The sequence below is a fragment of the Periplaneta americana genome, chromosome 6 (assembly GCF_040183065.1).
Source record: "Periplaneta americana isolate PAMFEO1 chromosome 6, P.americana_PAMFEO1_priV1, whole genome shotgun sequence".
Lineage (NCBI taxonomy): Eukaryota > Metazoa > Arthropoda > Insecta > Blattodea > Blattidae > Periplaneta > Periplaneta americana.
Genome location: NC_091122.1, coordinates 34,028,719 through 34,042,585, shown reverse-complemented (window position 1 = coordinate 34,042,585; position 13,867 = coordinate 34,028,719). Strand labels below are relative to the sequence as shown.

Below are 13,867 nucleotides of genomic sequence, written 5' to 3'. Positions count from 1 at the left end.
TTGTTTTGGAATGTAGTGGCACATTGGCACATGACAGCACGATATTCCTCATGAGCAGGTTACTTGCTCAGTTTGTGAATGGAGAAATGGAGAAATGGGAAATGGAATCCTGTTAGGCGATGGCGGCTATTCCTGCTCTAATTTTCTGCTGACACCTCTCTCTAACCCAAGGACTGAACCAGAGGAACTCTACAACACAACTCACATACAAACACGAAGTTGTATAGAAAGAGCATTTGGAGTTGTTAAAAGAAGATTTCCATGCTTATCAAGGGTCTCCGGTTCAAGCTGAGAAGGCAGCAATCAACAACACTTGAGTGTATTATGGCATGTTTTGTCCTACATAACCTACTGTTAGAGCATGGAGAAACTGAACCCCCACCTCCAGACGAAGACTTGGTACGAAGATTCTACCCCGAAGCTGAAAGAGAACAAGCATTATTCAGAGGAAGAGGAAGAGGAAATGGAGGACATGTTGTCAGGACTGCTTTAATAAATACACACTTCACAGAAATGGCAGAAAGGTAAGTAAAACAATACAAGGTTATTTTCAAAGAAGCAACTTAATTTTTAAATTCATTAGCCAAAATAGCTTTTTTTATTTCTAATTCCACTCTCGCAACCTTAAGGTTTGTTTTCAATATTTTCATCTCCATGCTGTGTTTCTCCAACAGAAGGCGGCACCTTAAATCATTAAAGTCCACTTTACTACTTGTGTAGTCTTCCATCCTGTTTCTTTTGTGTTTTCGTGCAGTAGGCGTACTTGTAATCTGCATCTGTTGTTGAAGGCCTGCTGTTGGAATTGCTTCTGGTATATTTACAGATGGAGACTGCGAAGGTGATAGAACAGTCTCATGAGCTACCACCTCTTCATGAGATTCCGTCTGTACCTCTTCAACACTCATGACAGGCAGAGGACCATCAAAATACGTTTCCACTGATTCAATATAGGAAACAGGATCAGCGTCTACGTCTTCAATGACCTGGTACTGGCCATCGCTGTCGCATGGATTACAAAGAGGTGTGAAGTTGTGATGGAGTTTGGCTATAAGCCGCTCCCCATCTACATCTAACTTCCTCTTGAATGATCCCCCGCCTGTTTTGTGCAACTCAGCCTGAAAATAGAATAAACACATATATGTTTACCATAAAATAAAAACTTTTTAATCAATAGTAGTAATACTGGGTGTTCATTTCAAAGTGTGTCATGACGTCACTGTTGTTGGGTCACCGATTTGAAGCGAGTTTCAGTTTATATGTTAGAGAAGTTGCCTATTATTTAAGGCGTTCTTCAATCTGAACTTGAGAACGTGTACGGTATAACTTGAACGTCGTAGCAACAGATGGCGGTCTGTACGGTCTGTGTGCTACCATAACCTCTTTCGAACTGTGTTTTGCGCCGGCAAGTCGTATTTGTTATCATCGGTTGCGTACGGTAACATTCCACAACACAAATCAAATGCTCCGTGTCCATGTTGACCGTCGAAGTTAATGTCAACAAATACGTAAGTAATCGTCTTAACCCTCTCCCCATATCTCGACAGTACGTATTTCCAAACAGTTCACATTCCTGCCACTACCGGCGTTACCGTACGTATCGGCACGTACTCTTCAGAATGAACGCCGTACTTGCTAGCCAACTTCTCTGCCTCTTAGATTATACACCTGAGCTGCGGAAGTGTAGGAAGACTGAATTCTCTAGGCTCATCAGCTAGCCACATGACGGCATACAGCGAGCCAAGACACATTTTGAACTGAACACCCAGTATTGTAATGAAATCCCTGTAGTGAAATTAATTTTTAAAATATATCTGATTAAAAACTCCTAATGGAAATAGGTTGTAATTGTTTAAGTACTGAGGTTTAATAAATGATGAAGAGATTGGTTTGTTGATTTAAAATACAGTATTTTTTTCAACCATCCCCCACTGTATTATGCAACTCAACCTGCTATTATTAATTAAACTGGCTTGAACTAATTATGGCTGAAGTTATGTATTCTGATGGACCTATGTAATCTGCAGTAAACTATGAAGGAAATAGATAAATAAATACAAATACACCATTCCCATATCCTTTCACCAAAGTAGAGCACCGATTAGGCCCACAATAATTTTTGTTTTACATCTGTATAACTAGAGCACAGCCAACAATAGCAGAAATTACAGTTAGTCAGTACAACCCTTTTTATCAAACTGTAAATAGACATACGTACCTTATCATCTGCTGCTGCCTTTTTTATTCTTCTTTTGTAATTCTCGTATGCAGTTTTTAACTGGGTAGCAGTCCTTTCGCCCTCAGACGAACACCCATTAAAATCGACAGCAATGTCTGCCCACGCCTTTTCTTTTTCTTTTGACCAAACTGCATCCGTTTTTTTGTTTTCAATTATGTTCATATATCCCTCCACTATATTTAATAGCAGAGCTCTGTCAATGGAGCTAAAATTTGGGCCCCTTGGTTTTTTTTTATTGGAATCGCTCATTGACATCTTGATGTTCTAACCTCAAAGCGTATAATAAACAAACGTTCATTTACTGCTGTTAAACAGCTGAAGGTTGTATTGCGAGCTGATATGGCGCTGTTGCCGTAGGTATTTCTCAGTAAAATCGACAATCTGTTGACCACAGCAATCTGATCGTATATTAACTTTCCTGCAACTCGATCTGTCAGTCAAGTAAACAAGACATCAAGTAATCTCCGATCACATCCTGATTTGATTTGCGTTTCTGCAACCGGTCCTAAATGTACGAGATTGCAATCCTTTACTTGTAATGAAAAACTTAAAATTATCAGAGATCATGAGGAACATGGAAATTGTTCTACAGTCCGTAAATTTGATGCAAGTGAAAATTGTACTATAGACTGGAGGATCCTGTTATTGTTAACTAAACTGTATTTGTGGTTAATTGTTTTCAATTTGTCCTGAAAAAAATTGGTTGAAAGTTTTATTTTTATAATTTGTGTTTGTTTTAATTTTTTTTTGCCTTAAATGAGAGGTAGTAATTTATGTTTATAGTGAGGGTCACATAAGAACAGTTCCTAAACAGCAAATATTGCCGTCTTGTCAGTGTTGCCAACTGTTACCAGATATCACACGATCCTATGTACTAAACACTACCGTCTGTATCTTTAAACTGCCTGCTCTATGCTAACCTTTCCGCGTAGCCAGTCACGTCATAGATGGCAGCACCGAACACCGCAAGTCAACTATGTATATCTATACGTTCCACATAAGTATTATGTGTTTTAGCCCTTAATTAGATCATATTGAAGTATATAAACTTTACGTAGATGTAAAATCTTACCTGGTAAATATAATAAAGATTCCTGAAGACCAAGAACCCCAGTTTATAACTTCAGAATCTTTCTGGACGAAGGTTTTGAATGGCAAATGGAACGGGACACTTTTTGCGTTCTTCTGTTTCCTATGTTAGTTAGCAAAGATCTAACAAATTTCAGTACCAGTAACTCACTGATTATCTGTTGGTGATTTTGCTCCCCACACATCAGCAATGTGCACTGCATTAATGTCAAAGTGACGTAAGTAGAAATAGTTTGCACTAAGCAGCTGGACTTTTTACAATAAGGCACAGCAGCTTCAACAAATTCCTGCAGGTGTTTGATTAAACCTACAAAGCACGGTTTAGGATATTTAAGTCCTCCTCTGTCCTGGTGACGAATTATGTCCATTAATGGTGTCGATACCTTAGGCATGGAAATATTGCTGATGCACATGTCGCAATTCACTCTTTCTTCTATCACGCGCACTAAATATCCACATACCACAACTTGTGAAACTGTTTGTAAATTGATATCTATCCTACAATCAGGAAGTCGAAGTTTGTCCAGAATACACAATACATGATCAGGAAGAACTTGGTCGGAACAATGATTTACGTCCCCATTGACAGAACTGTTGCCTTCTGAGTTGATGGCTGTCCCACAATAATCATATATATTGTTGGCGACATTTGCAGATTTCGAAGGTGTCATGAGCCCAGATTTGACAATTCTCTTGATTGCGAATGCTGCCGTACGTGCGTCAGTCATGTCATTGCTTCCACCACCCATTCTGACAGCACTAAATAAAGCTTCCACAGGATCGCTAGAGAATCTTCTGGTGAGGACATAAAAAAACCATTGTCAAGGTGGACTACACACTGAACCGTGGAATTAGCCGTAAACAAAAGAGCTTCAGCTGTTTCCTTTGTTAGTCCTTGCAGACTGGCTCGTTTAGATTCAATTTGAATTTTCTCTATATAGTGACAGAAATCTTCTTTCAACCATTGTAGTCTTTCTTCATTTGCTGCATAGAAATGCATAGAATCAGGATTGTTTTGCCGTAGATTTTGAGTTTTATCACTTACATCATGCACTGTAAAAAATTTATACATGCATTTCATGAAATTTATTGTTGAAGTGGCGTCTGCAAAATTCAAATTAGTGACAAATCGAGTGTGATTGTCCTTCATGAACTCTATTGTGGTGGTCACCGCAGGGGAGAAAATCTGAATGGCAGAAAGAACATTCATCTTCTCGAAAGAGGTCGGTTCTATATGTTTTCTTGTCAAATATCGAACAGGCTTAACAGTCAAATCTTTCTGTAGACGATAAATTTCCTTAAAGTATTTTGAACTTATTATCCCTTTGCCATCAGCCATTTCCCTATCCAGAAATTGCGACCTCACATTTTTTATGATGTGACAATAATCGAAACTTAGAAAAAGTTGTCTCTGCGGATGGCAGGGATGTGGAACACAAGTTCGGAGATCACCATTACCAAAATGTTTAAATATAGAATAGTTGGTTCTATAGTTATCTGTCACTAATCTTAAGACACGAAAGCCACAGTCTTCTACAGCTCTGATTACTTTTTCAGTCAATAGAAAAAGATCAGGGCCCTGTAAACTCCTCACAAGAAAATAAGCTGCTGGGATGCTGTACTTGGTTGAGAGTCCAGTCGCGACAAAACAGAGTAATTTGTTTGCTAAAGTAGGATTAAGACCAATACATTCATCATAAACCCCCTCAGCATTGACAACTCCGAAAAACTTATCACTCGCTCTATCATATAGCAACCTTTCTTTGATTGCCATTTCATCGGCTATTATAGATACTATCTTTTCCATTGATTGGAGACTTTCACATTCAGCCCTAAGTCTGCATTTAATCAGTGGTGAAATTCCAGCATCACAATCAGTATTTCCTGTATACCTGTCTAAAGTGGAGCGCGAAAGAGCTGACAATAATTTCGAATTTCGGGCGTGTTCATAACCCTTTGGGGATATTGATCACCATGCTATACAATAGCGAATGCTCAACTCTGACCATTCTGGTTTTTTTCGTCCAAAATTATTTAATTGGTCCATTAGATATACGGCTTTGATATCCTTTTTGCCCGCAGCATCTTTCAGAGCCATGACCTTATTCATTTCAATGTGACTATCTGATTGTTTTTTTTTTTCATTTTGAACATCATTTTCCAATTCCATAATTTTCTTTTGTAGCCTCAGAATTTTGGAACGAAGCCTATTAATTTCTTTCGTTTGATACTGACTTGCACTGTTTCTTGTATCAATAATGTCTACTTGAATGGCTACGTCACATTTAGTGTTTGTAACTTCATCTTGGATATCGATTCTTGTGTCGTGAGAGATAGTTTCTGAAATAATCAAAGAGCGTACTCAAATTAAGAAATTCATACTTTTGTATTTATTATTTTACATAAAATGAACATTTTTTTTTAAATATTAAATAGGCCTACATACCGTAGTCTATATCGATGCGAATTTCGTTCTTTGCTCTGGAGACAGCAGGTTCCTTTCGCGATTTCTTCTCTCTTGGTTGTAGGTAACACGGGTAATTTGGAAATTAGCTTGGTATGACACCAGGTTTTAAATTTTTCCTTGCACAATTTTCTCTATAGTCTTCTGTGCGAAAGTGGAGACTACAAACACGAGAATGGTCGGCGGAAATCCAACTACTACCCTTACACGCGCCTTGTCTAAAAATTGCCGAAAGCCACTTTTCTCGAAGTTCCTTAGCCGATGGTATCTCATGATATTGTATACCTTTAGAGTGAGAACTTCGTTGATTCGATTTACATAATGGCACACAACAATTTACCATTTTCAAAAACCGAAAATAACACTAAAATAATGCATGCACAACCACGTGCAAGACATGTGCTATTAGTACTGATGCGGTGTTCACTAGTGTACTCTGACGGCAGATTGTAGAAATACTTCTGCACGCAACTTTCCATACAAAACTTAAGCATAGAGCAGGCAGTTTAAAGATACGGATGGTAGTGGTACTAAATGACTTATTTACTTACCGTACTTTATGTTGGATGGTTATTCTAAATAATTCAATAATTTGTAACATATTTTCGTAGGCAAACTATACGAGAAAGGGATCAACATGTCAAGTATTTTGTCTGGAAATACGAAATTCATTGGTTTGACTAAACAGTTGACTCACGAGACCTAACCTAAAAATATATTTTGTTTGACCATATGAAATTATTAGTACTAACCCTGAAAACTTACCTGATTATAGTCTGGAATTATAACCACAACGCGCAACACATAAAATAACTATTATGTATTAATATTAATACTGATATTAATTAATTATTAGTATGTTCAAATTTCACTAGCTTCCAGTAACCGTCTCAGAAATCTAGTACAATTTTAATTTCATGGAGCTCCAATACTGACAAATATTGTCGACATTTGTCTCAGCTGCCAACAGACCAGTTACAAAATCACTACCTTTTGTAATATTCGTCAGTGTCGAAATTGGAAACGAAGTTGGCAAAAGAAAATTCAACCAGCAAACTATAGCCCCGTCGCTCTAATTTCCGGCAGGTCGGCTACATTTAAACGTGTGTGTCTTGTGATTCGCTGATTCATTTCTTAAGGCTCAATAAATACTTAATATAATCGCCAGCCATTTTAGCTCTTTTTTTTGGCATTCGCAGAAAGCACACGAAGACGTTATGGCCGCTCAATTATTTGCTGCATTACATTGCGTTTGATTTATTATCATAGGAGCTACGACATGATAATGTTTAACGGTGTGGCAAATAGATTCCTCGTATGGTAGCTCGGCAATGTCAGAACAAAAATGGCGAACGATACTACCTACCTACTACTACTAGTAGACTTTATAGAGCCTTTACTTTCTAAGACGTAAGCAAAGGGGCGGAGTCACGCCGGAAATAACAGCGTCGGGACTATAGAAAATCACCACAGTCCACTAGAATATGTAGTAATGGGGGAAAAATGGTTACGTTTCATTCTTACGGTATGAAGTAAGCTGACCCAGACTATATAATGTGTGTATTTATTGTACACTAAATAAGTAATATTGTGTGTTATTAAAGAAATAGCACAACAGGCCAAGGAGCGAGGCAATCAGAAGCAGTTCAATTATTCCAAGTTGACTAATGAAGCTCCCCACACTGGCTCTGATGGACTTCAGCCTACACAGACAGATACTTCTGCAAGAGTTGCAGGTGTGAAAGAGATTAAGAACAATGCAAGTTCGACAGAGGGAGTGCTTATAGATCTCGTTGCACCTGTAGAATCCAAACCATCAGTTCTGGCAGTCTCCATTTCTGAAAGCAACCAAACTAATTCTATTCTTGATGAGCCAATAGATGCTGTAGAAGAAGGCAAGTGCATTTCGTGAATTCGTAATGATGTTTAGGCTATTTAAAACTTAAACTAATATTTCTATACGTAATATGTCTTATTGTTATATTTTCATGCTTATCATAAAAGCTTAATTGATTTCAACAGAGTTCTGGAATGAAGGCCAGCTGAGTAGTCATACATATGAGAACTGTTCCTACAATTCTAGTGGGAATTATTATGGTAACATGGACTCTGAGTCAGCTCCTGTGAATGCAAGATCTAATTCACCAGATCCATTCGACACTTCACGGGTGTATGGTAAGTGAGAGTTTCAGCTATCAGAGAATGTAAATATGTCGAAATTATTCTCCTTTCAACATCATTTCCTCTTTTGGTGGGCAGAAACTGCGAAACCCCATTTTCTTGACAATTTAATTAATACAGAAAGTGAAACCTCAGTTACTAGCATTCTTACCGAAGTTTGAGGTTGCTCTGTAGCACACAGTGCTTGAGTTTTCCCGGCCTCTTGTTTGCTTTAAGCCTGCTGAAGGACACAATGTGTGGATTTATTTTATCAGTGGTTTCATTAAGCCAGCAACACAATTCTGCTGACACACTGACCGTCTCAGTCAATTGTTTGAAAAAAGAGAGAGAGAGAGCGAGGGAGAGAGAGAGAGGGAGGGAGGGGGAGGAGAGAGAGAGGGATGGAGGGGGAGGGGAGAGAGAGGGAGGGAGGGAGAGAGAGAGAGATATTAGTAAACATACTGCTTAGTAAACATACATAGAGTGTACCTATAAAAAATGGAGATTTGCTGTTCTAAGGTATATATTGTTGGCTTACTTTTAATACCTCGTAACTGTATTAAAAAATTTGAACCAGAAACAGAGAGCAAAATAACTTACTCTGTTTGAAGGATTCAGAGCCATAGTGGGCCAAGCGCCATTTATTAAAAAACGGAGAAAGCAAGGGTTAAAGTTAAGTGAATACCATAGTTTAATGAAGATTGACATATCATTTAGTTTTAATGTATATACTTTATATTACTTGCTTTATGTTTCCATTGAATTTTGGTAATAACTTCATTTTAACCCTTGTTTTCTACAGTTTTAGTAAATGGTGCTTGGCCCACTATGGTTCTGAACTCCTCAAATCATTTGTGCCATTCAGACATTTGCAAATGTGACGTAGCATTATCGCCGTACACTTGCTTTAATACTCGTAGTTTCAAACATTACGTCGGAGATTTTTTCTTAATGCCATAATAATTTTCAGATTAACACCCTGCTCGACTTTTATACTTACCATGATCCCAGTAAGATGACACAACAGCTTTATCTTTCTCCAAAGCCCAGAGGCAAACTAAACCAAAGGAAACAAAGACAGATCGAAGCATCAAAGTCAACTACCCTACTACAATAAGTGTACAGCCTCATGGGTGCCCTGTCCCATTACTTAATAGTCACACTTCGTACATTACATTTGTAATGAATGATGATGGAGTTATTGGTATGTCACAGGGGAATTAGAGTAGCTACCTAGAGAAAACCTCTGTGTTGCTTGGACCATGATGCAGGAGGAAGAAAATACCCCTTCAAGCACCCCCCGCCCCCAGTAAAAGAAATACTGGTTATATTTGATATTATATAGGGTTAATTTAAAAGTTCGTAGCTTTTTTTCGCTGTCACAAAAGTTATTTGAAATGAATAAAAAACAGAAATTAATTAGTTATTCTTTTACATTATCTATGACTCTATGTCAGTGCTGAGGTAGTTTTTCGATTCTGCATCTGAAGAAATCTGCTGGTTTGAAGTTAAAGAAGTCGTGAAGCCTTTGTAAAGTATCTTCGTTATCAAATGAGTTGCTATTAATCCTGTGAACGCACCCTGTTTTTGCATAATCTGTACTTCAAATTATCGGTATAAGGAGCCATGTGCAAATGCAGACTGTGAACACTTCTTTACATCATACAATAATATTTTGCCTGACAAATGCTATCGTTTGTCAACAGAAAATATTAAATCATTTTTCTGAAATTCTTTTGAAATTGAGGGTAATTATCGTGCTATTAAACTATGTATTTTAAAAATGCCGAAAAATTGAAAATTCGTTCACATTATTCACTAACTGATTAAAAAATAGCATGGTTTTTTCTGCAAAAACATGGAAATTCGCGGCATGATATGAATTTCGCAATGATTTGTGGGTTCACATCAGTCACTGAAAGATTGGAGGAGGTATATTTACTGTAATTAGATATTGAGAAATATTTTTCTCAAAAATCGCGAAATTCGTGGTCGTGAAATATTCCATTCCCTGGCAGTGGCGGACGGTGGGTTTGAAAGTTGAGGAGGCCAAGACGTGAATGATGAGAATATAAAAATATAAGGCCTGTGACGTACCTCATTACCAAGCGCAAAATTTATAGATTTTAAGAAATTAAAATTAGGTTTTCCAATGTATGTTTTAGGATTTTAAATCTTATGTTTAGAAATTTATATAATTTTACAGGGAAAAAAAAAAAAACATGCTGTTAATATATTACAACGATTTGGTAAAGATTGCCACTCTTTGGGACACTTTAAGTCCTAACCTACGAATTAGGTCTTTTTAGGTCATATTACATTTAAGAATGTTACTCTTTGCTACATAAAACGAACAAGAAAAACAATATTTCGAGAGTAACGAGATAGCAACAAAATTGATTCGAACCTAAGAATCCGGGGCTTGCTCATTACTATTACATAGTCTAATTTTACAGTAAATTAACTGGACGTTCCTCTTTCTTCGCAAACCGATCAAATAGGTCACAACATACTGAATAACTGCTACTAGAAGAAGCTAGAGGCAATTCTGCATTTGTTTCTAAACTCTCGATATATTTAAAATACTGTGTAAGTAAATACATCTCGTAATACAAAAGAATAAAATAACAAGAACACCCGCAAACAAGAGAAAATCTAACAACATAAATGAAAGCTTTTACGCAGGGAGAGAAAACTAACAACACGTTACTCAATTTTCTAAAACCAAGAAGAGAGAAAGCTTCCCAATACAGCCGAAACCGGCCGTGACTATAAGCAGTACAGTTGTCAGCGGTGGGTAGGACGTCTCAAAATCGGCTCCCTTCGTGTGTTCTAGTCAAGTTTAAACACTCTTCTAACAAGCTATCTTATTGGTTGAACTGCTGTTGTCATGGTTACTGGGGAGTAGTTTCATGTAGCTGTCTCCTCTCTTCCGCTCTCGCATAGACACTGCAGGCTGCTAGATGTCGACTATACAGGTTACAGCGCTATCTGTTATTTTTCAGTACGAATTATTTGCACTATCTACAGTATAGCGAGCAGGCATCACCAACTGGATGTGGTCGACTTTACGTAACTTACATCTTAGTCATAGTGAATAATAAAATTAGTATAAAAGGAAAAATGTTCATTTGCTATAACTTGTCTGTGATCTTAATTCAGCTGGAATTATTACTACCATATTGTGTTCTGGTAAAATATTAGGGGAGGCACGGCCTCCCTTGCCTCCCCTGAAAATCTGCCGCTGTTCCCTGGTAATAAATAAAAAATTTAACTTCTCTATTTCAGGTCCTAATAGATACTACTCTCATGTAACGCCTGAAGTTCTTGCACTTCCTACAGCCTCTGGTGCAGCTTCGAGTACAAGCACAGCAGAAATAAGAAATTCCGCATCATCTCCTCTCCCTGTGCAGAACACGTATCTCAATGTTGATCACTATACCGAGATCTCGTCAGTGAGAAGTCCAGCTGCATGGCCTAGTGACGTAAATATGGACAACATGCCCTTGCATTCTCCGCCCCCAGTTCCAGACTGGCCTAATGACAGCTCAGCGTTAATAGACTGTGCCAGTGACAAGCCCCCGTTTCAAGACAGTGTGAGTGGAAGTGTATCGTCTAGTCAATCTGTGAGTCACACGACTGTTCCAAGTGATAGTGAGATAAAATCTCCAGTGAAGATGTTAGATCCAAAATTTATAGCAGAATTAGAGAAACATTTAGGGCAAAAAGAAGCTAGTGCAAACACGAATCCCCCGAGCAGTCTTGTGACTTCGTCTCCTGTAAATGTGTGTTCTAATTTTCCTGCGGGAATGTCCGCCAAAGTTGGGACTTCAGCGTTCGCAAGTTCGACTCCGACAGGGAAGAGTAGACAGAATGAATCTGCATCTGTTATTCCAGCTCTGAAGCCGCCTCCACAGTCCAGCAAAGTATTACAGAAGAATTCACCGTTAGCATCATCTAGTAAGTGACTGTTGATTTTTATTCATCTTTCATTTTCTAATTGGTGAAAGATTGTGATGCTTGCAAAAAATCTGTTTGGAGATTTTCGCCGTCTGTATACAGTCAGTTCTGGATATAGTGAACCTCTGCGGACTTGCATATTTTGTTTACTATATCCCAGGTTCACTATATCCGAAGTGTCTCTCCTCTAACTTTAAATGATAGAAATGAACGAAATTGTGAACAAGAAAATAAAATATTTCATTTTTGTGGAATGGATTACATATTATATATTGTTACTCACAGTTGATTTACTTAAACTATTCTATCGACCCATGTCTGCTTGCGAAAGATCACGTTCAATGTCACTTATAATATTCGCCTTATCTTCCAAAGAAAACACATTTTTATACAGTATATTCACTGTTGAAACAGACTGATCAGGTAGAAATGACGAACGCTGTTATGGTGTGGCTGTGTATTCAGCCTTGGAATTTCCCGGCTCACTTAATGGAAACTGGGAGAGTGTTTAAGAAGTTTGAAAGCCATAGAAATCTTACCTTCATTTATGCTCTAGACATAATGTCCGTCCCCTTTTAATAAAAGAAGGCAGTTTCATTTTCCGTTGTTTCGATGCTGTCTGTCATAATGGAAATGTTTCTGAGAACAGAATGGCAACCCTTCGACAGTGGAGTGAGGCAAGATCATCACGCGTTGCCTGGATTTACAGTACAATTCATTGTCTAGGAATCAATAATCCTACCTTTGTCCTTTGACTAAAGGAGTAAGAAACTTAGAATTTTGTTCTCAACAACAAATAAGAATTTGTCAGGATACAAGGTTCACTATAACCGAAGTGAGGGTTCACTATAAACAGATATATTAATGTACTTTTTAATGTATGCAGGTTGGGACCAACGATTTAGGTTCACTATATCCAGAGTTGACTGTACAATGATTTCCCCTAAACTGTTTATTAGAATGTGTTTGTATTCAGTATCTACACTGTCTAGGTGCACTGTTAGTTGAATGACTAGATTATCGGCTTTGATGTTGGTAACCTAGGGGTCATTCCATTGTTACGGGTGTGACAAATATTTAGTTATATATTGACTGAGAGACTTAAGATTATGTCAATTTCTTATCTTGTAGGCAGTTGAAAAAGCTGTGATATATAGGCCTACCTCTAGTTACCTAGTTGTTGATCCATTATTATGAAATCCATATCTTATGTCTAAGAAAAGGGGGAGGGGGAAGACTAAATGTTATGGGTGTGACAAAATTTTCCATTGGCATTGTTCATTCACGTAGTTCATTCAGTAACTGCTAATTGGTAAGGTGTGAAAGAGGAGGTATTTTTTTTTTTCTGTATCTGTAAGATTTTTTTTAAAACAAGATTACCTTTTTTAAACTTGGATTTGCGTTCGACCAAGGACATACAGAATATTTATAACATGTTACCGGTGTGACAGAATAAGTTAGTTAAAATACGAAATTTAAATTATTTTGTTATTATTTTCTCCAAACGTCTGAAAATAAAACTAATTAAGAAGATGTAAAAGACAACAATAATGCAATCACAGAGTTTTATTGTTTGATTTTACTGTGAAAATTAATAATTTTCAAACAAAAACAAACTGTCCACTGTTACTTAATAACTCTTGGATGTTTCACTTTTTAATCTATGACAGAAGCTTTCTCCATATACACATCTTCCTTTAGACAGATCCATGAACTCCCACTATAGCCAACATAGGAAACAAAACCATGATTGAAATTATGACTCAATTAACAAAGTTTAACTGTGTTATTTATGGTAATATGTACCTACATTTTTATTTTAAAATGCTATATATATATGTCACCTGGATTATGTTGCGTATTTTAACATACAGAAATAGACATTTTACATACAGCAATTGTTGCGCTATTTGTCATCATATCCCCCACTGGAATTGAGACATTTGTCATACCATGGG

General features: G+C 37.4%; 1 protein-coding gene across 1 annotated transcript in view; it reads left to right on the top strand.

Moving 5' to 3' along the window:
* Positions 1–13,867, top strand: part of Ack (activated Cdc42 kinase) — a 98,752-nt gene that overhangs the window by 38,317 nt on the left and 46,568 nt on the right. The window contains exons 12-14 of the mRNA XM_069829829.1: positions 7,394–7,684; positions 7,812–7,964; positions 11,238–11,909. Of these exons, the coding sequence (XP_069685930.1) occupies positions 7,394–7,684; positions 7,812–7,964; positions 11,238–11,909 (1,116 nt within the window). The remainder of the gene's footprint in view (positions 1–7,393; positions 7,685–7,811; positions 7,965–11,237; positions 11,910–13,867) is intronic.